This window comes from Monodelphis domestica, chromosome 4 (assembly GCF_027887165.1).
Source record: "Monodelphis domestica isolate mMonDom1 chromosome 4, mMonDom1.pri, whole genome shotgun sequence".
Taxonomy (NCBI): Eukaryota; Metazoa; Chordata; class Mammalia; order Didelphimorphia; family Didelphidae; genus Monodelphis; species Monodelphis domestica.
In genome coordinates, this window is record NC_077230.1 from 100,543,210 (window position 1) to 100,570,408 (window position 27,199).

At 35.7% G+C, this 27,199-nt stretch overlaps 1 protein-coding gene across 1 annotated transcript in view; it reads left to right on the plus strand.

Moving 5' to 3' along the window:
* CLDN18 (claudin 18) overlaps nt 1–16,487 on the plus strand; it is a 38,160-nt gene extending 21,673 nt beyond the window's left edge. Inside the window, exons 3-5 of the mRNA XM_001365303.4 lie at nt 9,625–9,742; nt 11,772–11,882; nt 12,867–16,487. Coding sequence (XP_001365340.1) covers nt 9,625–9,742; nt 11,772–11,882; nt 12,867–13,014 — 377 coding nt within the window. The 3' untranslated portion in view covers nt 13,015–16,487. The remainder of the gene's footprint in view (nt 1–9,624; nt 9,743–11,771; nt 11,883–12,866) is intronic.
* The last annotated feature ends 10,712 nt before the right edge of the window (nt 16,488–27,199 follow it).

A 27,199-nucleotide genomic window follows, 5' to 3' on the forward strand; every position in this document is an offset into this window, starting at 1 on the left:
TAGATATAATAGGGAAACACCATGGAGTCCAGTTGAGTGGTGAGGCAGTTAGGTGCAGACTATAAAGAGTGCTGGACCTGGAATTAGAAAGACCTGAGTTCCAGTCCTGCCTCAAACACTTATTAGTTATGTGTTTTATTGTTCAGTGATTTTTTTTCCATTGTGTCTGACTATTTGTTAACCCAGTTGGGTTTTTCTTGACAAAGATAGTGGAGTGGTTTGTCATTTCCTTGTCTAGCTTATTTTACAAATAAAGGTCTTTCCTAAGGTCATATAACTGTGTCTGAAGCTATATTTGAACTCAGGAAGATGTCTTCATGACCCCTAGTCCAGCATTCCACCCACTGCTCTACCTAGGTAACCCAAAAAGAAATCTTAGTCTCTAAAATTTGGACCTATGATTGAGGAAAATCACTTTAGTAGCTTACTGTAGAATGAACTGTGGTAGGAAGAAACTTGTGCCAAGTAAACTTCCTACCACCCTCCATCCCCCCCAAAAAAAGAAAAGAAAAGAAAGGACCTCTCCTCATCTAAATCTTCACAGATGTGTAGTAGTAAAGACCTTGATATACCTTAAGTTATTTTAGTTTCTGAAATTTTCCTTTATACACTATCTCTGAAAAAGTGTTGACTAAGCAAATTAATAATATTAGAATATTTTAGGGAGTATATTTAATATACTTTCTAAAATAAACTCTTTTTAAATCACCTGCTAATTATAAACGGTTTTAATTTGCTTATTAAAGCAAGTTTAGTTAAACCTCTAGGGTGTCTTGTTGGACACTAATTCAAGTGACTATATGCAATTAAATCTTGAAAAATATTGTAAAGGTTTGCATTTCACTAATTACTTTTCTTTGGACTAGTCTGAATTAATAGAGCTTTACTGAACCATTAATATTTAAGAATTACAAAGTAATTATTTGAAAAAGCCTAGAACATTCCTCAGGCTTCCTCTGGGCAGAATTACTCATTGTTAAAACTTCAGTGATAACCTTTATATGGTTGCCACTGTCTCTAGCCCCTTGAGTGAGCATCTCCCATCCCATTTCCCTAACAGCAACATCTGGATGTACTGCCGGTGTATTAAACTCAACATATATCCAACAAAATTCATCTTCCCTGCCCAAACTAACTTTTCTTCCTGACCTTCTTTATATTCATCTCACCAACATTTTCCTAATCATTCAGGTAGAAAATCTTGATATCACCTTTAATTCCTTCCTCTCCTTTAGCCTGCACATCCAATCATTTGACAATCATGTCCCTGGTGCTTATACTTCTGTAACACTGGCTAAGTCACTATCTCTAGAAGCCTATTTTCTCACATTTAAAATGAGGGACTTAGACTAGATGGTCTCTAGTATTCATCATAGCTCTAGATCTAAGCCCACATATTGACAGTCCCATGTTCTGTTATCATTTCCTTCATGAAGCCTCCCTTCATTCCATGTCATTCCATCTCCCTAATTAAAGACCTTATTGCCTCTTGCCTACATTATTATAGAAGCTTCTTTATTTAATAGTTGGTCTATTTCCAAGCTCCTTCTATGATCCATCCTGAATTATACAAACTAAAATTTCCATAGTCAAAGATAAACTCCAAACTCTGAATTCCTTAGCATTTAAGACTCTCCACAACTCTACTGATCATATTTTCTGAGCTGTATCTCCTACTGTTTTCATACTTGTAACATTTTGACTAGTCTGCTTTCCACTTCTGGCTTTTTTCAAGATTTTGCTTTGTGTCTCATCTTTCCAATTCCACCTATCCAAATCTTACTCATGATACAAAGAATAACTTAAATATTACTTCTTCCACGAAGCCTTCCCTGATCATTCTTGTTGTTATTTAGTTGTTTCAGTCATGTCTGACCCTTTATGGCCCCATTTGGGGTTTTCTTAACAAAGATACTGACGTGACTGCCATTTCCTTCGCTAGCTCATTTTATAGATGAGGAACTATGGCAAATAGGGTTCAGTGGCTTGCCCAGGGTCACACAGGTAGTAAATGTTAAAGGCCAAATTTTTACTCAGGAAGATGAATCATTTTAGAAAAAAACTCACTTCTCCTTATTCTGACATCCCATAGTATTTTTCTTTTTCCATTTATTTCCTATTTATCACATATTCACATATCCTCGAATGATTGGTGTACCTTATTTTAGTTCTTCTGCAAAACTGTAAGCTTCTGCCTTCCTGAAGTAGATGAAAGGTGTCAAACAGTTTCTTGGCCATAGGAAGCCCACAATTCTCTAGAATACGATCTTAACCAGATTGAAATGTAATTTGGTAGATATTTAACAAACAAATAAAAATATAATACAACATAGAAACTGTTAACATGTAGTTTTCTAAGTCAATAAGAGGGGGTCTTTATGTATGGTTTAGTGACCTTTGTTTCTGTCTGAGTTTGATATCATTAGACTAGATCACCTCTAACATCCTTTTCAAGTGTAAGCTTCTGTAACAATCTGATAAAGGATAAAGTCAAGCCCTAGAAGCTAAATACATAGTCTTTCCTAACACTTAACAAAGTGCCACAGAGAAAAGAAGTATAAATTTCCAAGATAGCTAACTTTAAATTGTCTGGTTCTTCTACTTTATTGCAATGATCTGCCAATAGACAAATTTGATGTTAAATTTCTGTTCCCATGAACCTTTAGGTATAAAGAAATATATTAAAAGGCTGAAATTTTAAAACTGGGAAGTCATTTACTCCAATATTCTGATTGAGATAAGGAAGTACAGGTCCATTGAGATAAGTAATTTGCTCAAGGTTACAGAGCAAGTTAATGCAATAAACGTTTGTTGAATTAATAAGAATTTCACACAAACATAATGAAGTCAGTCCCTTCTCTCATGTCCCACTGGACCTTCCACAGTCCTGCCCACCCCAGACCCCCTTCACTCCAACCCACTTCACTATGAGAAAAAGAAAAAGAGAGGGGAAGAGTGGATAGACGAACCAGAGGAACCAAAAGACTGACCAAAGACAGCTGGAAGGCAGAAGCAAGAAAGGGCTAACTTGAGACTGTGACATCTAACTCCATCATTGGTATATCTTCTCACAAGCCTGGGACTGGAAATGAAGGCTAAAAGCATTAATGCAATCTAACATTTATGGCTAACCAATGCTTTCTCTCTAAAATATACTCAATACGCTCCTTCTTCAGTTTTATTTCAAGATTTTAATGATGATTTACTGATTCCTTTTCCCAACAAGTGAATAGCCCTTCATCCAACTCAGTTCCCTTTTTTCTTACTTATCAGGAATTGTAGAGTCAAACATCCCAGTAATAGGAATCAGGAATAATTACTAAAGATAAACCACTTGAGTCTAATAAAAAATTAGGCATGAGGACTTTTGATTACAAATCTCTTGTTTTTTATTTGGGTGGGAGAGAGGAGGCTTGCAGAGCAACATCAATATATTTTTGTTCTCTGTTTCCCTTTAAAGAAATTCAAAGCATCAAGAGTATAGAGTAGTAGAGGGGGGACATCAATAAATGTGTATATATCAAAATGCAAAAGTTTTCTATTATGGAAAGTGTTATATATCCAAATGTAGGATTTTATTATTTTTAAAATTATTTTCAAAAATTTTTGTAAAATCTGGTAAAGTAATATATTTCTTTAGTGTACCAAAAGAAAATCATAGATTTAGAGCCAAAATGTTCCCTAAAGTTTATCCAGTCCAACCCCCCCACCTCATTTTACAAATGAGGAAACTATGAGCCAGAAAGGATGTCACTTGTTCATAATCACAAAAAGCATAGTAAGTGAGTGGTACTATGATTCAAACCCATCCTGACAATTGTGGTTAAGGCGAGTTACCCAGGGAGTAAGACTGAAAGTGAGCTGGAGTTCAATACCAGCCCAGAAAGCATCCACATGGAAGTAGAACAAATTGTGGTATATGAGCCACAAAAAAGGCAAAAGAGCCAAATTCCAGAATTTCCTCTGTACTGAACTGATGAAGTAAGACCAAGAGAGCAATTTATACAAAAACCACAAGATTGTAAAGAAATGTCTTTGGAAGACTTAAGAACTTAGAAAAGTATGATGATAAACTATGTTTTCAGAAAACCTATGATCAACACATTAATCTCCTGACAGGGAAGTGATGGCCTCAAAATGCAGAAAGGGGAATAAACTTGGGGGCATGTCCACTGAATGATGTCAGGCTGCTTGATTATGCTTATTTGTTATAAGGAGGTTGTTTTTTAGTTCCCAGTTTTTTTAATTCAGTGGGGAAAAGATTGAGAAAAGGGGAAAAAGGAAAAGGAAAGAGAAGGGTTAGTCAGAGATGCAAAAATAAAAAAGAGCCACTGAAATATTTTTAAGTGCACAGAAGAGAAGTACAGAAGGAAGCACATACAAACAGAACAGTTTTGAAGGTAACATTTGGAATTTTTATTTTTAAATAAGCAGGAACTGTTAAAAGAATATTGACATCTTCATATGGAATCCTCTTATGGCCTTACATGTGGAAATACTTTCATTTGGTTTTAAAGTTCAGAATTTTTAAAACTTAGAAAGACCTCTGATGTGAGCTAGGTGGAGTTGGCAACACTTGTCCTATTTCTCTGCCTGTAACAGTCACTGCCCTAAAGACTGAGTAAAATACTTCAGGTCCTTACACCAAATGAAGGATCTCTCAAGTAAGAAGGCAGGGTCAGGAGCTGAAGAAGAGGGAGACAGAGCAAGAGGAATAGTATGATCAGGGAGAGAAAAGGGTTAGTTTGTTGTTGTTGTTGTTGTTTTACTTAATACATATTAAGGAGCAAAATCTTTTCGTTAGTAAAATTCTGTGAAACAAGATTACTATGCCACTAACTGGAGGTGGGTAAATTCAGACCTGGACAGAAATCACTCTTAATTTTGGGAATCACCACAGTCTATAGAAAAGGGCTTCAGAGAAAAATGTCTTTTTTAGTTTTTAGTAAATAAATTTTCTCAGGATGTCTGTCTCTGTTCAGAGTGCTCTATAGATTTCAAATTATAGCCAATTAGTACTGTTAATTAACTAATTACTACTAATAATACTATTCAATAAAGATTGCAATTGGTATATGGTATAGCTTTCTGTCCAAATGGATCCAATTACTGAAGGGAAATACTAGGAAAAATGGGGGAAGGAAGGAAGGAAGGAAGGAAGGAAGGAAGGAAGGAAGGAAGGAAGGAAGGAAGGAAGGAAGGAAGGAAGGAAGGAAAAGGAAGGAAGGAAGGAAGGAAGGAAGGAAGGAAGGAAGGAAGGAAGGAAGGAAGGAAGGAAGGAAGGAAGGAAGGGAGGAAGGAAGGAAGGAAATGAGAGTAAAATTAAAGGAGAAACAAAAAATAAAATATTCTCTCTGTGGCATTTATGACAATAAGAAAGGAACTTTTTACTAAATGTACCATAAAGATGAAAAAGAAGGAATTTTCAAATCTTTGGAGATATTAAATCTATCTATATTCATTTTTATTTTCATGGAATCACAATTTCTGAGGGATTGTTTGGCAGACTTAAATTACATGGGTCCACTATAAACAATGCTAATTTCAATGAACTTGTGGTAATGCTTATAGGTCACAGAGGATTAATTAATACAATTTGAGAACTAGAAGTCTCGATCAGTGACCTCCACGCCTTCTCTCTAAAGACTCTAAAATGGCCACAAGTGAAGATTTGTAACCTTAAGGCTTAAAGATGAATTAAAATAGTATTTCTCATGAGGTGAATTGGTTGTAGGTTCATCTGCCATGGCAAACTAAAAGACAAAGATCTTCTTTTGTACTAATGACATGGTTTTAGTATCTCTGACAGGAGACTGTCGTGATAAAAATTTAATCTCATTTAGCCAATCATCATGAGTAATCCAAAGATAATTGTAATTCATCTAAAAATGTGGCATTTGATGGGTATCCTCATACAATTACATGGGCAATGTTACATAACACCAGTCAATGTGTTTTCTCTAGAGCTACATTTGTAGCTGCCTCCCTCCTCCTTGTAGGTCCAATAACAGACTTCCCACAAAGTCTAGAGTAAGTTTCTTCTATAGACACAGGCAGTTAGTAAATGAACTTGTCCTTTAAAATTCTGAGCAAAATATTACAGTGAAAACCATATGCATTAGATGCCAGGTGTGAGGTGAGAAAAGTTATCAACTATTATGAAATTCAGGAAGGAAAAATATTCTTACACAGAAAGCAAGTTGTACTACTTCAGTGTGAGTAAAAACAGTGGTGATGCTGAAAATATTAACTCTGCCTGCGTATACCACTCTTGACTACTCTTGCACTGAAGTGGCCTTGCCTGCCCTCTAGGCAAAAATGCAAAGTGTGCACTTAAATTTTTCACATGGTACAGGGAAAGTGATTGATTTGGCATCTGTGGACCTATGTTAAAATCCTTACTAGCAATCAGACTAAGAGCCCTTTGAAGTCTCTTCCTGCTTGAAATCTGTGATCTCATAATCCTATGATCTAGAATTTTGCTCACCTCTCACATGGCATCTAAAACATACAGCTTCATTTTAATGAAAGCATAGACTATCTGTGCTAGAAGGTTATTATGAGGATAAATGAAATCAAAGGATTTAAAGTTGTAAAAGTAATTTTAGATCATCTAGGCATGATACTTTGATGACTTGGGAAACAACAGAAGCAACACAGCAACATAATAATAAAACTCCCTTGTTTTATAGATAAATAAATTGAGGTCCAGGAAATTAAATGACTTGCCCAATGTCACACAGATAATAGCAGCACTGAAATTTGAACCCAGTTCCTCTAACTCTAAAGCTAGAATTCTTTCCAGGGAGGTGGCACAGTAGATAGAAGGCTTGGTTTGGTGGCAGGACAATGAGTCCAAATGCAGCCTCAAGAACATACTAGTTGTATTGCCCTGGGCAAGTCACTTAACTTCTGTCCACCTCAGTTTTCTCAACTGTAAAATGGGATTAATAATACCTGCTCCCCCATTGCCATATATGTCAAATGAAACAATATTTATAAAGTGCCTAGCACAGTGCCAGGTACATAGTACAAACTTAAATGCTGATTTCTTTCACTCCTTCCTTTCCATTGACCCATGCTAAAAACCTTATTCTATTTTCCTAGCAGGGCTGGGATAGGGAACTATAATTATAATTCATTGGTATAGGAGACTCCCTTTACTAGGATAGTTCAACATTTATGCTACAATTTATAGTCTTAAAGATTTGTCTGTATCCTGAGAGATCAAGTGATTGATCTCAGGTCACCCAGCCAGTGGTCATCTGATAGAACCTGAAGTCAAGTCTTACTAACACCAAGGCCCACTCTTTACCCACTACCATGTGCTGTCCATCACAAACTTTATGGGGTTATGTAAAGTTCACTTAATAGGGGAACTTTTGTTAGAGAATTTGAACATGAATTGGCTGCCCTAGCACCTGGCACAATAATGGGCATATTAGCTGTCCATTTCAGTTAGATTCTCTAAACTCTCTCCTTGGATTAAGTTAGATCATCAGAACACCAAATCACATCAACCCCAGCAAAAAAAAAAAAAAGGTTTCTTGGAATTAAGCTTTAACCTTATGCTTTTAACCTTTGTAGGAGATTGGCACAAGAATTATCTATTTCAGCAGTATTTCTGTGTCTTTTGTCAAAGCACAGTTGAAGATATAATCTACCATATTAGTTGCTCTTGGGAAGAGACCCACAGGATAAATTCCTTTTTAAGCTTAGTGCCAGGAAAGAGTTTGTTCTGGAAAAGAAAGCATGTGCTTTCTTTTGTCAAACAGTGAATGTTATGGAAGTCATTGTGGAGCCCAATTCCCTTTATGCTCTGGCTGCCAAGAAATTTGGAGCCAAGTTTAGTGCTCAACAATAGTAATTGGCTCATTTCAAGTGTCTGGTAACTTTTAATGATTATTTTGGAAGGAAGAACACAAAAATCTAGATAAATTAATTCAACTAGCATTTGTCATGGGTGGAATTTGCTCCTTTCCCCCCAGTCCATACAGAAAAGTAAGGGGGGAAATCAATCTATATCTATCTATTGATATACACATATATTTATCTTGGCCAAGTCCTACATATGGGCTATTTACAAAGTACAAAAATGAATAAAAAAGAGATATTATGCTAAATCACAATCACCATTAGGAAATTCCATTGATTTCAATAATTCTAAAAAGTTACAAATGACCATCTTTATCACCATCCTGAAGATGTTAGATACCTGAGAATAAATGAATACCACTATCTCGGGGGGGGGGGGAATCAATATCAAAAGTAAAGGAAAAGTAACCATTACAGGTATAAGTTGGTGTAGCAGATAAAGAGCTTGACTTGAGGCAGAAGACCTGACTTTAAATCCAACCTTGGACATTTACTAGCTGAGTGTTCTAGGCAAGACACCTAGCTTCTGTCTGTCTCATTTTTCTCAACTGTAAAACTAGGATAATAATAGCACCCATCTCCCAGAGTTGCTTTTAGGATGATATAGTATTGGTAAATTGCATCCCAGATTTTGAATTCCTATAGAAAAACTAGCTGTCATCATCATCATCATATCACTATCAATGACGACATACCTGAGACATTGCATTAAAAAAAATCATTAAAGACATTGCCAGAAAAAGAGGTAGTCCAAGTGTATTGTGAAAATAAGAGAGTAGATGAATGGCTCAAGTGCCATATTGGTAACACTTAGATATTAAAAGAATCACTGGAAGAGCTCTCTTACGTTGAGAGGTTTCCAATGGAGGATTTACAAAAATATATGGTTTTCACATGATAAGGGAGTACAGAGTGATCAAGATTATCACCATTGAAAGGGCTGCCTATACTGCTGAAAATAGCCCAATCAAAGTGTCAAAGTATTAAGTTCTCAAAAAGTGCACATAAGATTCTCTCTAAAGATAATATCTCAGGCATTAGCAACAAGGTAGTGAAGCATATATTTTTGAATAGAAGAATTTTACTCCAAATCAGAAAAAGACAAACATGCTTGTTTGATTAATTATCTCCCTGCTGGTGGTTGTGTTTGCAAGATGTCTCAATGAATAATTTGTTAACATTGTTGACACATATACCCCAAAAGAGAAAAGCGCCAGATAATATAGATAAGGTATTAATATGTTAATGTTATATTAATTAAGTACAAAGATGTAATTATACCTCCTACTTTATCAAGTGTGAAACAGTTGTCCGAGTTGATAAAAGGAGCTTTTTGGTGACTGAGCATAGACTGGCCATGCCCCACATCACCCTTAAAAGATAAATCTACTAGTTCTGGGAATTTGAGAACCAATGTATCAGGTTTGAAAAATATTAAATGACTAGTAAATAGTAAGATAGAAATTGAATTGATGTCTGACCACAGATCCAGTTGATTTTTTCCCCTACAGTGCTATAATAGCATTTGAAATAAATTTAAAGAAATGAACACAAGAAATAAGCTAGAATTTGAAATGTTTGCAAAATATTTGTGCTCTTTCATTCTAACATACGGCATTAAAAATTTTTATTTTTGTAAGGGATGTGAACTTTGTTCTGCTCTGCCATACTTAATAAGGAGGAGAGACTGGAAAGTTTGATGCTTCAGAGATTGTAAAGATAAATAATAGTGTGTTTTTCGATTTTTAGGTGTTTGTGCTATTGCTGGAGTGTCTGTTTTTGCAAATATGCTGGTCACTAACTTCTGGATGTCCGCAGCTAACATGTACTCAGGAATGGGTGGGATGGTACAGACAGTTCAGACCAGGTAAGCTCTAATTTGGAATAAAGCATTCAATGCTAAAACTGCTGCTATATGAAGCAGATTTAAGGTGTGCATAATATGACTGTCACAGTTTTAAATAAGTATTTATCAGAAGCAACCATTTCATATCATAAATCAGCTCTGATCTATGATCTCATAAATTTCATTTCAGTAAAATATATTTGGGGACCTGATTTGAGTCTGATCTGGCATTTCCATTGAAATACAATGACAGCTTACAGTATTTATCTCATGTTCTTATTCAAGACTCTAATGTGGTCGCAATAGGATGATTGTTATTAACCCTAGCATACAAATTAGGATCAACTTGCATTCCCTCTCCCTGAAAGAAATCAAGCTAAGCCTATAAAAATCAGATTATAAATAAGTAAAAGTTTTAACCGAAATATGGACTGATTGTGTATACACACAAATACATCACATGAACCTATTTTTTACAAATATTCCTTTCTATCTGTCAGGTGCAAGATGTTCAGAGGCTCAGAGACTAGGGAAGAAGAATGTTACCTGTGTCCACTTCAACCATTATCTGAATAGAAGACAGCATAGTTCTCCTATAAGGGAATTAGAGTTGAATGAAAACACTCTATCAAAGAGGAAAAAAATAGGAGACATCTCAAAGAATGAGGCTCAAAGGCAATTTAGAAGAGTTCAAAGAATAGTGTCTGATTCTCCAATTTCCATCCATGCATTATGAGAGGAAGGAGAAGAACATAGAGATGCCTCATTACTACAAGGCTTTGCTGATTTTGCTCTTTTGGTCATGAGTGGGGAAGGGAGAAAGGTTTCTGTCGAGGTTTGGAGACAGTATCAGCTACTACAGAAAGCTCCTACAATAGTCAACCAAAACTGTCAAATTGCCTCATTTATGTGGTTTGAGAGATTAAAAATTTCTCATTCTACAATGTCTAAACAGTGTATTGAGAATCAGCATTTGCAGTCATACCCAATTATCAAGTTGTTTAAACCAAAGCAATTTCTCAATAGCATCTAAGACATTATAACACTTAAGAGAAAGCAGTGATTAGTGGATAATAGGCTAACTTTAAATTCATAAAATTCTGGATTCAACTTATACTTTTTATATTCATTAGATTTGTGACAATAGGCAACTCACTTAACATCTCGGTGATCTAATTGACTCTCTAAAACTACAGATGACATCACAGGTCTGAACCCAAAAAAGTCCACACTATATCATAGTATAACCAAAAATTGCCATCATATTGTTTAGCCAACCATCTGGCATGACTATATGATGTTATTCCTAAAGAACTATGTGCTCCACATAAGTTTATTTTAGCTAACACTGCATTTGGATTGAACCAATTAATTTGTATAGAAAGGATATGCTTATATTTTATTGTTCTGATCTTTCTTTTTTATAATGGAATACAAGTTGAAGTTTTGGTCTAGTTGGCATTTTAGGATACCTACTGTCTTGCTTTCATATCTGTAGCCCCAGAACCTACCATAGCCCCTGACACTAGGTAGCCTCTAATGAATGTTTATTGATTTATTATGATACATAGTAGGAGTTCAGATCATAAGATTTAGGATTGAAGGGAACACTAAAGATAATCTAGTCCAACCTTTAATTTTACAAATAGAAAAATCAAGGCCCTGAGAGCTCAAGTGAGTCATCCACTATAAGTAGAACAGAAATTTGAACCCAAGTATTACAAAGTCAATACTCTTTCCACTGTATCTTTCAGAACTAAATTGGCCAAGCATTATATCAGGCAATTAGGTATTGGGCTTGAGGTTAGGAAGATCAAAACTCAAAATGAATCTCATACATTTACTGTGTGAACCTGGGCAAGTCCCTTAACTTCTGTGTCTGTTTCCTCAACTATAAAATGGGAGTAATGAAAGCATTTATGTCCCAGGGTGGTTGTTAGGATTAAATGAGATATTTATAAAGTACTTAGCACTAGTGCCTGACACAAAATAGATATATAATACATGCTACTGATTATTTCTACTACTACTAATTATTTCTTCTCTTTAGGTACACCTTTGGTTCTGCTCTCTTTGTTGGTTGGGTTGCTGGAGGCCTTGATGTGATTGGAGGCATTATCATGTGCATTGCTTGCCGTGGATTGGCCCCAGAGGAAACCCAGTGAGTCTTGACATGACAAATGTATTTTAATTATAATAAGATTTAAAAGTGTTTTATCTGTTTTCCATAATTTGTAGCTAGAGTTATTAGTTTTGAGTTATTAGAGGAAAGTACTCTGTGAATAACAAACCACTGGATAAATATGATCTGCCATTATCCTCAGCATTACTCTTTTTATTCCTCCATTCAAGCCCATCTTCAATGCCTCATTGCATAGAGGGGACTCTGAACCACTCAAGGTTCAATCGAGGGCAAGTCGGTATGGTCACAGGAACATTCAGAGAACATTATTTTTGTAACAAAGGAACTGAAATAAGGAGTTATCAAATGACTTGTCCATATCCACATGGGAACAAGGCTCAGAACCTAGGTCCTCTGACTCAAAATCCCACATTCTTTCCATTGTGCCCTGCTACCTTCATGGCATCAAGTATGAGTCCAATAATGGATCATGTGTCTGCTGTACAAAGACCAAACTAGTGAAATTCAGAAAAGCCCATCACTAGAGAACTGGCTATCAGGTGTTGGGATATTTTCGTTTTAAGGTTTTTGTTTTTGTTTTGTTTTTTGCTATAGCAAATCATGAAACCACCTTCTAAAGTGGAAAAATGTTGCCTCCTATATATACCAATGAAACCATAAGTCTTTTGAAGGTTTTATAAATAATAATATGGAAGAACACTATTTAAGTAAAAACTGTTCAAGAATGACAGAATTTTCTTCTTTTGTTATATTTAACAATGGAAAACACTAATCAATCTTGTTTGTGGAAGGAGGAATAATACTCCTGTGTGAAATCAGGGACTAGGCTAGAATTAAATCAATATACCATTTATTAAATGTGTATCATATGCATAGGTAAATGAAATCACTCAATCACACAGGTAGTAAATAGCAGAACTGGGTCCATTCTCTGAGTCTCAGTGCAATATTCTTTCCAATGCACTATGATGACATGTTGTTTTCTTTTTTTATTTCTTTCAGTTACAAGACTGTGTCCTATAATGCCTCAGGTCACAATGTTGCTTACAGAACAGGAGGCTACAAAACTAGCACTATCTATGATTCCAAAATGAAAAACAAAAATGAGGATGAGGCACAATCACATCCTTCCAAATATGACTATGTCTAAGGATCCATTATACAGTGTGTGGAAGAAGAAAAATCACATCGCATGGATACTAAGGAAATTATACACAGGCTTCCTTATTTCTTTTGGCTGAATTTAGTTGGTTGAATATTAGGAAGTTATTAATTTCATCTACTGGTTGACATGCAATATAACCTAGAATAGGATATTACATGGTTCTCTATTCCATTACAGTATGCTTTGTATAAATGTTATTAAGAATATTGGCAACAGTTATTGTTTTTGTATTGTTTCTTTTTTAATAGGAGGGTTTTTTTTCTATTATTCAGTTAGGAGATGAGATTTAGATCCTTTCCAAAACATTTGGTGTATCAGTATGCTTCTCCCACTAAGTCAGTGACTAATACCTCACTTTTAAGCAAAAGGAATAGTTTTTACCAATCAAAAAACTGTATTTCCTGCTACTTTCTCTCCATTCAAAAGCCTTTAGTGTTTGGCTATGACTAAACAAAAATAAAGAGTTTAGTGAGAAGGGCAAGGAATTTTAACTCGTTTCTACTCTTTCTTCAACTAAATCTTCTTGCACTGAAGTTTTCAGTCATTTTTTTGCTTCATAAGGATATATTTTGCTAAATCAAAATGATTTCACAATTTGGGAAACTTTGATTACCTATTCTGCTAGCTTTTCTATTCTAGCACTTCAACTCAGCTAGGAAAATCTCTAGGAATTTCACAGAGGAGCTCTGCTAGCTCCATTTTCTAGGAGAACATGAAAATATGGAGTTTGGGATTGTGCTCTCAGGGGATAAAGGTGAGGAATCCCATGAGTTGATTTTTTTTCCCATGTAAGCCCTAGGCAGTTAGCCTAAGTATGGAATTATAAAAATAATGTATCTTTTTAAGACAGACTAGCCACCATACAATTAAAAGGAGGACATATAATAAAATATTTGGGTTCATTATGTTAGTTTTGTGTTTTATGAAATCTCATTTGTTTTTTAATCCAGTAAACTCACAGATTCTCATAGCGTCTCACCCTTCAATCTCGCCTACTTATATTGTGCTTACTTCACAGAGATTATTTAATATGACACTATGTCAATTTAAAATAAGAAAGGCATCATAGTACCAGGTACAAAAGGAAACTTCCTGAGTGTTTTGGTCATTGGCTATAATGTTTCCTGTCTATATTTGAAAAACAGCTGTTCTCCAAATTGTTTGCCTGAACTTAACCTTTATGTTACTATAGACACAACCAGATTGTATCAAATCAAATCCAAAGCACTTTCAGGCATCATGCTCAGCTTTGTTATTTAGAGTTTGTTTTTGTGTCATTGACTATTCATTAAAATCCAACAAATGTGTTTTGTGTAGCTAGACCCTGAAGTTCATCATATTGATTCATATTCTCTTTCCACCCTATTGCACTGACAGCAAGGAAATTGTGCTCAACCTTCCAGATTTCTTTTTACTGGAACTAGATGTTTGCAAACATTGTTGGATGGCAATTTGCCTGAAAATGTCCTAGGGGTTCTGGCTCACTATCAATTAGCAATGTAATATTGCAATCAAAAAATTCAATGTAATCTTGGGCTATATACAGTGAGAGTCATAGCTCCCCAGAATAAGGAAGTGATAATTCCTATCCTAGTTAGCCTAGTTAGGCTCCGTTTGTAGAATCTGGACTAAATTTTGGATTCTACTATTTAAGAACATTGGTAAGCTTGAGAATATCTAAAAGATGGCAACCACTTTGCTGAAGGACATGGAGACCATGTTATATAAGAAGCAGATGAAACAACTGGACTCAGGAACAAGTATATGAAAGACTATATTTAATAGCAGGATTTAAATTTTTCTGCATGGTTTCAGATAGCAGAATCAGTAGAAATGAGGGATAGTTATAAAAGGGCAAATGTAAATTGGATAACAGGAAGAAGTTTCTAATTAGAGCTCTTCAAAAGTGGAATGGTCAAACCTTAGAAATGGTGGATTCCCTCCTCACTGGAGACATCCAAGAGTAGTGAATGGGTGACCGTTTGTGCTATAATGGGGATTCCTTTCTAGGAATAGGCGAGTCTAAATGGTGAGTGTGATTCCTCCAAACTCCAATTCTCTGGTTCTGGAATTGATTGTAAGGGAGTAAGATAGGCACTCCGAAAAACTATAGCCTTCCTTTCCATCTCTGAGAACATTTTTCCAGGGCAGGGAAGCAACCATGAATTCACTAGGACTACATGAGAACTGAAAATGAATGCAATTTCCTGGAGTACCTTATCAAGGTGTGACTTAGTCACTCAGGAAACTGGATGATAACATTGTAATTAAGTCAAAGGAATACTCACAGCATTAATTCATTTGTGATCAATTTCCATGAGCACAGACTATATTCAAAAATCATTTCTATAACACCTATTATGTGTAGATACCAGTCCTAGGTGCTAGATATACAAAAGCAAAATTTAATAGTCTCTGTTCTCCAGAAGCTCATTTTCTAGTTAGGGTATATATTACAACTCTTTTTTATCTAATCTAATTGAACATTTATCAAGTGCCTCCTTACAAGCAAGACATGTGCTATGCACTGAGGATATTCAAAAGCAAAATAAAAAATAGTTCTTGCTCCGAAGAAGGTTACGTTCTACTTGGGATATATATATAGTAGGGTTCTTTCCAATTCAGTTCAAAGGTATTTATTGTACATACAATGTATGAGGCACTATACTACATATTGGAAGTACTTTATTTGGAAAACAAAAGCAAAATAAAATATTTTCCACAGCAAAGTCATGAGGGTTATGAATTGGATTTATGTTCCAAAGACCAGATTATTAAAACAACAGGGTCTTCCTAGAAGTTTAAAAGGAGTGATTTGGGTTTTTTTTACTGACTACTTTACACGACAAGTAGTGTTACCTGAAAGATGTCCTGGGATGAAAATATAAGTCAATTTAAGAAACATTTGAATGAAATTCAAGGATGAAAGGCGCAAAGTAGATTTTTAAGGATATATGTAGTGATATTTTAGACACATGTCTCAACTTATGAGGTAGATATCATGCTTTTTATTAAAACATACCTTAGTGCTTTTGTCAGATGCATAAACATGGCTTTTGGGTTGAGTTGATTTGGTTTTGGTTTGGCTTTTTGGTGTGTTACTTTGCTCTCCAAAATTTCATTTTAAATACTACATTTAGTATGATTTTACTCTATAATTTCTCCTGTAAACTACTGGGGTTTTATATGCATCAAATATACTCCATATGTTTTGTTACTGAAATATTAAAGGTACTATTCCCTTAAAATTTAATTACTTTTGTTTTCTCATGACTTGAAAAGTAGATTCCTTTCACCTTACTAATGAATTTATCCAACCTTGTTGTATGTGTTGTATAGTCTGTGCTTTCTGAATCATTAAATTTCTTGTTTCTAAACTGGAGCAATGGCAAACATTTGCCCTTTTACTGGTAAATGCAGTCCTCAAAATGGTTATGCCTAAAACGATCTTCTTTATGAAAGGTATGGTCACATTAGTCCATTACTCAAAAGTCTTCAATGACTTCCCACTGGCTACCAGAAAAAGACAAAACTCCAAATCTTGACACTCAAGACCTCTCACCATCTGACCCAAAGCTACTTTTGTCAACATGGCATGCTATACCCCTTTGTAGAGTCTATGCTGTAGCCAAAATGGAGTACTTACCATCCCTGGAAAACTTACTATGCTTTCCCACCTCTCTGTTTTTGCTCTACTATTCTCTGCATCTAAAATGTTCTTCCCTTCTCTGCATATTAACAACCTCCCTATCTTTTAAAGCCCTCATCAAACGCTGAATGAAGCCTCCCCTAACTCCAACAGGAGGGTAACATTCAATGTCATAGAACTTCATAGTCCTGTATGCATTCTCTTTTTCTAAAATGTATCATTTTCTCTGTGCCTGTGTCAATTCTACCAGCACTAGATTATCTTGTTATTAGTGTATATGTCTTATTTATATTTACTTATATTTATGTCAATGCCAATGCCTAACAGGGCATGTTAAGAAGGAAGGAAGGAGGGAGGGAACCAAACAGTAGTTAGCTGCGCTTATGTCACAAGTTAGTTGATATACAAGGGATGTCATGATACAAATGGTCACAAGACAAATGGTTAGAACCCATTGAACCACAGAGCTGGTAAATTTTTAACAGTCAGATCTCAAAAAGAAAATAGGTTAATATCACACACTTGTGAGTTTACTGTGCATTACTGACAACTTCTCCATCACCCTCTTCAGTCTATTCAATCAACAAAATAATAAACTGAGTCTTAGTTTGTAGCTTTTGCCAATTTCCAAGATACAAATACTCAAAGTAACAAGCTGGTTCCAACACACCTCTGGTTAAAGCTAACAATAGACATGGCTGAACTGGTGGAACAAAGGTTGAAGGATCAGGAAAGAGCTTAAATTATAGACACAATCTGTCTGAATCAAAGGGCAATGGACATGCAGAATCTTGGAGAAAATGATCACATCAGTAAGGATTAAAGAAAACAAAAGGGGAGAATCAGAGCAAAGTGGGTTATGGTGAAAATATTCATAAATATTCATTCCTCTCTCAAGGCAGGAATTCATATGCTACAGAAGCAAAGTGGTTCAAATCCAGGATCCAGTCAAAGAGAAACTTAAAGTTAACCAGCATCAGGATACAGAGACAGATCCAACAGCTGCCAATGCTATTGTTTCTATAAGGCCAGCTCCAACATCTACTCATTTGGAGAGATAATGACTTGGAGACCCAAGCTGAGGTGTAGCCCCAAAGCAGGATCTTTTCCAAATTGGGATCATTGTCAAAATTGGCAGCCCTCTATCCACTTCTCAAAACTCAACCAATTCATTTTTCTAATGCTTATTGTCTTGAGTTAACATTCCACTGCCACTACCCTGTGGAACAAAAGTATTTCAGTTTTTTTTTTTTATTTAAAGACCTGATCAGTGATTCATTTTCTCTTCTGAGGTGTTATTTCCCCAAAGCTGTTAAATTGTGCATCACACAACCAGTCACTTAAAGTTTACTAATGTGCAAAATTATTTGGGGGTTTAACTGTGTCCCTTAGAATCATTTCAGATATATACTCTCACCATCATAACACAGGTTCAAAGTAGCAGCCTTTTCTGGGAGGAAGGGTTCTTCCTATTGTGACTCACCTTCTGGTCACTGGTCAAAGAGCTATTCTAGATAAGTAGTCAAAAGACTGGAACAGTTTTCAAAAGTATAAATGCAAACTCTGAACACTAATCTGAATATATGCTTAAAATAATTTAAAATGAAATAAATATAAATTAAAATTAGGTTGAAGTTTCATCTTACCCCTAGGAAACTAGGAGGGATAATATGAGATATAGAAGCAGTATTGGAAGGCCTGTGAGGACAAGCACACTTATGAAAACTTGCTAGTGTTAGAACTGAATTGGACCAGTAGATCTGCAAAGTAATTTGGAGTTGTATAAGAAAAAAATCACAATTGTTCACACCCCTTGATTCACAATGCATGTAAGTCACATACCCCCAAAAGATAAAAGACAGAAAAGTACCCTATTTGTCAAAAAAAAAAATCTATAACAGTACTTTTGTTGGAAACAAAAAAATTGTAAATAAAATGGGTTCCCATTGATTTGGACCAATAGCAAAAAAATGGAGCATATTTTAATGGAATGTGATTATAACATAAGAAACAATAAATGTGATAAACTCAGCAAGAAAAGTAGGAAGTCTTATATGATGTGGGGGTGGGGAGAGAATCAGAATAAGATACATAAAGACTACAATAAAATTTTAAGACAAAAATTATAAGTGTATTGTTTATTTATAAAATAATATAAATATTTATTAAATAAACATGTAAATGTTTTAAACATATAAATAATAAATAATAAAAAGCATCCCTAAATAGCAGCCAAATTAAAATTAATTGCAGTAATCAATTCAGCCATAGAGAACTCTCTGAGTTGAGAGATAGGAGATGACAAGTACAGAACATTGTAAATATCATCAGTTACAGTTATTTTAATATCTATTTTTCCTTTGTTGTAAATGAGGCTTTACTGGAGGGAAGGGATATATATATATAAAGCATTTAAGTATTTAATATGTTCCAGGAACTATGCTCAGCACTCTGAATATAAATACAAGCAAAAAAAAAGTCTACCTTCAAGTAGTTTCCATTCTAATGAAGGAGACAAAACATTAAAAAGAGGTAGAATGAGGTAGAGGGGTTTTGGTTGGTGTACTCACATTTAAGCAAGGTAGAAGGATCTGGGAGGCTTACAAATGAAACCAGGAGAGAAGTGAATATAATTGGCCTGGGCACTTCATGAAATAGTGGTCTTAGAAGGGAAAAAAAAGAAGGCTTCTGCTTGGGAGATGAAAAAGGAGAGAGAAAGGAATAGATAGGGGGGAAAGGGTCCTATGTTTACATGTGACTAGCATAAAAATAATAGCAATCAATGCAGAATTAAAAAAAAAAAACAAAGCAGGCACTTCTGTCTGGGAATGTCTAGATCACACTTCTGGGCAATCATCAAGTCAGATGAACTCTGAGATCCTGTATGTCTTAGGGACTTTTTTTCCCCATCTCTCAACTTCTTTGCAAGAGTAGGAGGGGGTAAAGGAAGCAGCAAAGTATTTATTCCAAAGGCGTTTCCTTCCTAGGGCATGAAACATTGTTGAAACAGGTATTGGTAGTTACCAAGAGATCTGACTATGTTGGGCAGTTCTGATAAGCCTCTCCTATTTAGCCAGTCATTATTTATTCTGAATCAACAAAAAGATGGCCAAGATCCAAGAAATCGACCTCATATAGTTATTCCTGGCTTTGGATTTTTTTTTCCTATTCTTTTTCTTAATAGACTGTGATAAACTAATGGAAAGAGCATTAGAATTCAGTTCAGAGAGACCTGGCTTCAAGATCTAATTCTAACAACTGACTACTGGCTATGTGACTCTGGGCAATTCACTTAACATCTCTGTGCTTTTTTTGCCTCATATGTAGGGGATGATAAGAGCATCTTCCTCCCAGGGGTTTGTGAGAATATGATGAAATCATATTTGTAAAGCACTTTGCAAACTTTAAAGAACTATATAAATGCTAATTATTACTGTTAATGTTGATACCTTTTATACTGATGATATGACCATTTGTGCTACCTATCTCAAAACTTGAATGTTAGAAAAGTGTTATATGAATTGATTCTCATCTCTGAATTTCCTGAAGCACCTTTGCATTCATCCAATATAATGAAAACTTCTAATAGGCAGTAACTATTTCTGTCTTTGTCTTTGTGTCCCTCAGGGCTTACAAAAGTATCTGGCACATAATAGGTGCTTAATAAATGTTTATGGAATGAACAAATGAGCAATATCACTTGATCCCTTGATCTGAAATATATGGCAAGGATTTGGAATCTCATTTGGAAACTAGACACAGATGTTTAATAATTGATCAAAGCAAGTCAGTCAGTGATTCAGTACAAGAATCCAGTAGAATATAAACTTGAAGGACAGGCACTGTTTTCCATTTGTGTCTTGGGGTGTCTAGTGCTTAGACAGTATTTGGCATAAGGGAGATGTATCAGATTTAATAGGAAATAGGAGCCCTAGTTCTTACAATAATCATAGTCTTTCTAGATCATACTATCTTCCCATCTCTTTCAGCCTAACCCATGATGTAGGATTGTATTGCAGAACTAATCTCTCTCCCTATCTAATGATGCCCTTTCCATTGCAGAGATGCCAAGTAAGGACAGAAATCAGTGGCCACTGGAAAATAGCATGATTGTTGAGAAATTTCCTGAAAATATAACTCTCTGGGATACTATGTGGCACATTGGAAAGATGAGTGGAATTGCAATCAGATGCTCTGGCTTCCAATCCCATCTCTTCCATGCACTACCTGTGGATCCTAACCTAAATCACTTAATCTTTCTGAGTTTCAGTTTCCTCATTTGTAAAACAAAGGGATTGGACTAAGCCTCTAAGACCCCTTCTAGCTCCAAAAGGATTTGGGGAGTGGGAAGCCATAAACATTTCAACTCATGATTCTTACATCATAAGGCACATGACAAATCTGAGAAAGGAACAGACAGGTCTTTGCATAGCCCATTTTTATAATCAAATAACTGGCTGATAGGTATAAAGAATATAAGATCATGCTCTCTCTGTTGTTTATTGGTTTTAAAAAGTAGATTTCATAAAACAAAAACAAAAATCTTCAGTCTAAGGGACCTGCTAGAATGATGAGGGTAGAGGGGGTAGTTAATAGGTTTTCACTGTCAGATATCTTACTTCTCCAGCTACTGTTTCCCAAAGTCCTGTTTTTTCCAGGGCTATGGGCTGGTCAGGGACCTTCTTCTACTTTGTATGGCTTCTCCATATTCTCTAAAAGTTTGAGAAATGGAGCTGTCATGACTTCAATGGTGCAGTCCCTTGCTCCTGGTGAGGACCCGACACCCTCATGTTTCTTAGGATATTCCATAATGAAATAGACCTGAGAAAAGGGAAGCATGTAGTATACTGGCCTGGGAATGAGGAGGTCTGGCTCTACCACTAACTAGCTGCATCACCACAGCAAATCACTTTGCTCCCCTGAACCTCAGTTTCCTTATCTGTAAACATGGGGCAGAGCTGGAGTTGGGGGATATAGGAGCTCCATTTGAATGACACCATTCTGTGCTCCTGCCTTTCCTGCTTTTGTCCCTTGAAAAGCAAGTGCAAATGCATAGACAAGGACCCTCACATACCTATTTCCAGCACCATATTTACTTCTGCCATACAACTTCATACTTTCCAACTTCCTCATCCCTCTTGAGATCCCTCCATGTCTATCTCCTTGATGTTGACTACATTGGCTTAGGACTTGATATTAGGAAGGTTGTGACAGAACAGAAAATGTCTTGAGACTTTTTGGCCAGAAACATAACTTTATAGAAAAAGAAACTGAGATTATGTTGCTTCTATTAAAAGGAGACAGGAATGTGGTGGTGTTTCTTATTAGTGATAATGTTTGGCTGAGAAAAAACAATAGATAGGAAATGAGCACCCTGGAAATATGACTGCCTAAGAAATTGAAGTACAGGTTCATGATCCCTTGAAAAGGACAACTATGAGAAAACTGGAGGGAATTTAGAGAATGAAGGTTCAGATTATATAAGAGAAAGAGTCAGTTCATAGAGCTGTGTGAACTAGTTCATTGAGGAATCTTTAAAAGCAGTTACAGCTCAAGGATACTGACCCTGAGGGTGGGTCCCTAGTTTGAGGTCTTCCCTGAGCTTCATTTCATCACACTCCATCATCCATTCCATTCTCTTCATCACATTCTTGCAGAGAGAGGCTTCCCACAGAGAACTAAGTAAGGCTTACATCACCCTTAAAGCAGTCTGGCTTTCTTTTTCCTTCTCAAGTAAAGCAGCAGGTATGCAAATCACTTTGGTTTTAAGTCTTAGACTGGGCTGAGCTTTCCTTGTTATCAAAACCAAAGCACTTGGCACTTGTTGATGATAAAAAAAAAAAATCTTGTTGATTTTGTTCTTCAAGCCACCTTGAATTCTCCAAAGAAGGTTTTGAAAAGTAAAATATCAAACATATTAACCAAGTCAGAGTTTGCATACCTCACACTGTGTCCAAAGAAGGGATGGAGGTTGCTATGGCAACTCCACTGATAGGAAGGAGCCCAACCTAAAGCTACATAAAATACCACTAGGGACAAAGGAAAATCCAAGGAGCAAAGAGCATTTTAAAGGGGATGGAAGGTTTACTAAAGTACTTGGAATAAAAATCATGATTACAGAGGGTGTTAAAGGGACAGAGGAAAAAGAGCCACCTGAATTTCAAGCAAATGAGTGGCAGAAAAGCAAAACTCATGAGTAGACATTTCTAAAGTAAACTCTTATAGCTGGGGGCAGAATAATTCTGGGGCCAGGAACTTTCAGCCAAACCCTGATTGATCAGCTACACATTGAATAAGCTGAAGACCTCAGGAGATAAGTCATTTGGATGAGGCCCCAAAAGAAACCAACTGTTCCTGACTGATTCACCCCAAAGTCATAGTCAGAACAGTCTTGCCACAGACAGCATCGCTGAATATGAATGTATATAAATTCTACCATCTAGACATGGATGTAAAGGAGTACTGTAAAGTCATATTTTTCAATGTATGGAAATCATGTCTTTAATCTAGGAGAAAAGTTCACCTGATATTTTAGAAGCAAAAACTCCCCACTTAATTTAGGAGTCCTGCCTGCCTTTCTACATATCAAGAGTCCTTAACCAAGAATCTCATGAACTTGGGTATTTTATGTTTTGATAACTGTATTTTTATATGATTGTTTTTTCCTAGCCCCATGTATTTTTTGCAAAACATTTAAAAGCATTGTTTTGATAAGGGGTCAACAAGCTTCACCAGACTACCAAGGAGGTCCATGATAGACCCAAAAATGTAAGAACCCCTTTTCTCTATTTCTATGCTCTAGAATGATTTTCCATTGAATAAAAAGTAATTGAAGAATAAAGAATGGAGTACAAGACCTGGAGTCAGGAAATCTGGCTTACCAATGATTTGACTTGAAGTAAGCCACTTCATCTTTCTGGGTCTTGGTTTTCTTAACCATAAAATGATAGCAATGCCTGAGTAACATACTTTATAGGGCTGTTTTTTATGAAATCACACTTTACGAACTTTATAGTGCTATATCCATACAAATTAATATTTTTTTAAACATTATTTTATTTGGTCGTTTTCATACATTATTCACTGGAAACAAAGATCATTTTCTTTTCCTCCCCTCCCCCCCCTCCCCCACCTTTCCCTCTCCCATAGCCGACACATGATTCCACTGGTTATCACATGTGTTCTTGACTCGAACCCATTTCCCTGTTGTTGGAATTTGCATTATAGTGTTCATTTAGAGTCTCTCCTCAGTCTTATCTCCTCCAACCCTGTAGTCAAGCAGTTGCTTTTCCTCGGTGTTTTTACTCCCACAGTTTATCCTCTGCTTGTGGGTAGTATTTTTTTTAGATCCCTGCATATTGTTCAGGGAAATTGCATTGATACTAATGGAGAAGTCCATCACCTTCAATTGTACCACAATGTATCAGTCTCTGTGTATAATGTTTTCCTGGTTCTGCTCCTTTCGCTCTGCATCACTTCCTGGAGGTTGTTCCAGTCTCCATGGAATTCCTCCACTTTCTTATTCCTTTTAGCACAATAGTATTCCATCACCAACATATACCACAATTTGTTCAGCCATTCCCCAATTGAAGGGCATCCCCTCGTTTTCCAATTTTTGGCCACCACAAAGAGCGCAGCTATGAATATTTTTGTACAAGTCTTTTTGTCCATTATCTCTTTGGGGTACAAACCCAGCAGTGCTATGGCTGGATCAAAGGGTAGACATTCTTTTATCGTCCTTTGGGCATAGTTCCAAATTGCCCTCCAGAATGGTTGGATCAATTCACAACTCCACCAGCAATGAATTAATGTCCCCACTTTGCCACATCCCCTCCAGCATTCATTACTTTCCATAGCTGCCAAGTTAGCCAATCTGCTAGGTGTGAGGTGATACCTCAGAGTTGTTTTGATTTTCATCTCTCTGATTATAAGAGATGTAGAGCACTTTTTCATGTGCTTATTAATAGTTTTGATTTCTTTGGCTGAGAACTGCCTGTTCATGTCCCTTGCCCATTTGTCAATTGGAGAATGGCTTGATTTTTTGTACAATTGATTTAGTTCTTTATAAATTTGAGTAATTAAGCCTTTGTCAGAGGTTTTTATGAAGATTGTTTCCCAATTTGTTGCTACCCTTCTGATTTTGGTTACATTGGTTTTGTTTGTACAAAAACTTTTTAATTTGATGTAATCCAGATTATTGATTTTGCATTTTGTAACTCTTTCTAATTCTTGCTTGGTTTTGAAGTATTTCCCTTCCCAAAGGTCTGACATGTATACTATTCTGTGTTCGCCTAATTTTCTTATAGTTTCTTTCTTTATGTTCAAGTCATTCACCCATTTTGAATTTATCTTGGTGTAGGGTGTGAGGTGTTGATCTAAGCCTAATCTTTCCCACACTGTCCTCCAATTTTCCCAGCAGTTTTTATGAAATAGTGGATTTTTGTCCCAAAAGCTGGGATCTTTGGGTTTGTCATATACTGTCTTGCTGAGGTTGCTTACCCCCAGTCTATTCCACTGATCCTCCTTTCTGTCTCTTAGCCAGTACCAAATTGTTTTGATGACTGCTGCTTTGTAATGTAGTTTTAGGTCAGGGACTGCAAGGCTCCCATCATATGTGTTTTTTTTCATTATTTCCCTGGATATCCTTGATCTTTTGTTCTTCCAAATGAACTTTGTTATGGTTTTTTCTAAATCAGTAAAAAAAATTATTGGAAGTTCCATGGGTATGGCACTAAATAGATAGATGAGTTTGGGTAGGATGGTCATTTTTATTATATTGGCTCATCCTACCCATGAGCAGTTAATGTTCTTCCAATTGTTCAAGTCTAGTTTTAGTTGTGTGGAAAGTGTTTTGTAGTTGTGTTCATATAGATCCTGTGTTTGTCTCGGGAGATAGATTCCTAAGTATTTTATTTTGTCTAGGGTAATTTTGAATGGGATTTCTCTTTCTAGTTCTTGCTGCTGAGCTGTGTTGGAATTATATAGAAATGCTGATGACTTATGTGGGTTTATTTTGTATCCTGCAACTTTGCTAAAGTTGTTGATTATTTCGATTAGCTTTTTGGTTGAATCTCTAGGATTCTTTAAGTAGATGATCATGTCATCTGCAAAGAGCGATAATTTGGTCTCCTCCTTGCCTATTTTAATGCCTTCAATTTCTTTTTCTTCTCTAATTGCTACTGCTAGTGTTTCTAATACAATGTCAAATAATAAAGGTGATAATGGGCATCCTTGTTTCACTCCTGATCTTAATGGAATGGATTTAGTTTATCCCCATTGCAGATGATATTAGCTGATGGTTTTAGATATATACTGTTTATTATTTTTAGGAATGACCCTTCTATTCCTATGCTTTCTAGTGTTTTTAGTAGGAATGGGTGTTGTATTTTATCAAAGGCTTTTTCTGCATCTATTGAGATAATCATGTGGTTCTTGTTGGTTTGCTTGTTGATGTGGTCAATTATGTGGATAGTTTTCCTAATGTTGAATCAGCTCTGTATCCCTGGTATAAATCCTACTTGATCATGGTGAATGATTCTTCTGATCACTTGCTGGAGTCTTTTGCTAGTATCCTATTTAAGATTTTTGCATCTATATTCATTAGGGAGATTGGTCTATAATTTTCTTTCTCTGTTTTTGACCTGCCTGGTTTTGGAATCAGTACCATGCTTGTGTCATAAAAGGAGTTTGGTAGAACTCCCTCTTTGCTTATTATGTCAAATAGTTTGTATAGTATTGGGATTAACTGTTCTCTGAATGTTTGATAGAATTCACTGGTGAATCCATCAGGCCCTAGGGATTTTTTCTTAGGAAGTTCTTTGATGGCCTGTTGGATTTCTTTTTCTGATATGGGATTATTTAAGAAAACTATTTCTTCTTCTGTTAGTCTAGGCAATTTATATTTTTGTAAATATTCATCCATATCACCTAGGTTGGTATATTTATTGCCATATAATTGGGCAAAGTAGTTTTTAATGATTGCCTTAATTTCCTCTTCATTGGAGGTGAGATCCCCCTTTTCATCCTTGATGCTGTTAATTTGCCTTTCTTCTTTCCTTTTTTTAATTAGATTAACCAGTTCTTTGTCTATTTTGTCTGTTTTTTCAAAGTACCAGCTTCTAGTCTTGTTTATTAGCTTAATAGTTCTGTCACTTTCTATTTTATTAATTTCTCCCTTAATTTTTAGGATCTCTAGTATGGTTTTCTTCTGGGGTTTTTTAATTTGTTCATTCTCAAGTTTTTTGATTTGCATTTCCAATTCCTTGGTCTCTGTCCTCCCTAATCAAATTAATATTGTTAATAAGACCTGCATATCACATAAAGTGTATAGATCCAAAATTTAGAATTATAGCAGAACAATTACAATATTTACTATTTAATCTTTATATTTTATTTATTTTATCACTATGTTGTAGAAGTCAAGTTTCATATTCTATTTATTTCAATACCACATTTTAGAAGACTTTAGCAATAATACTTTTTTTTTAACCCTTACCTTCCATCTTAGAATCAATACTGAGT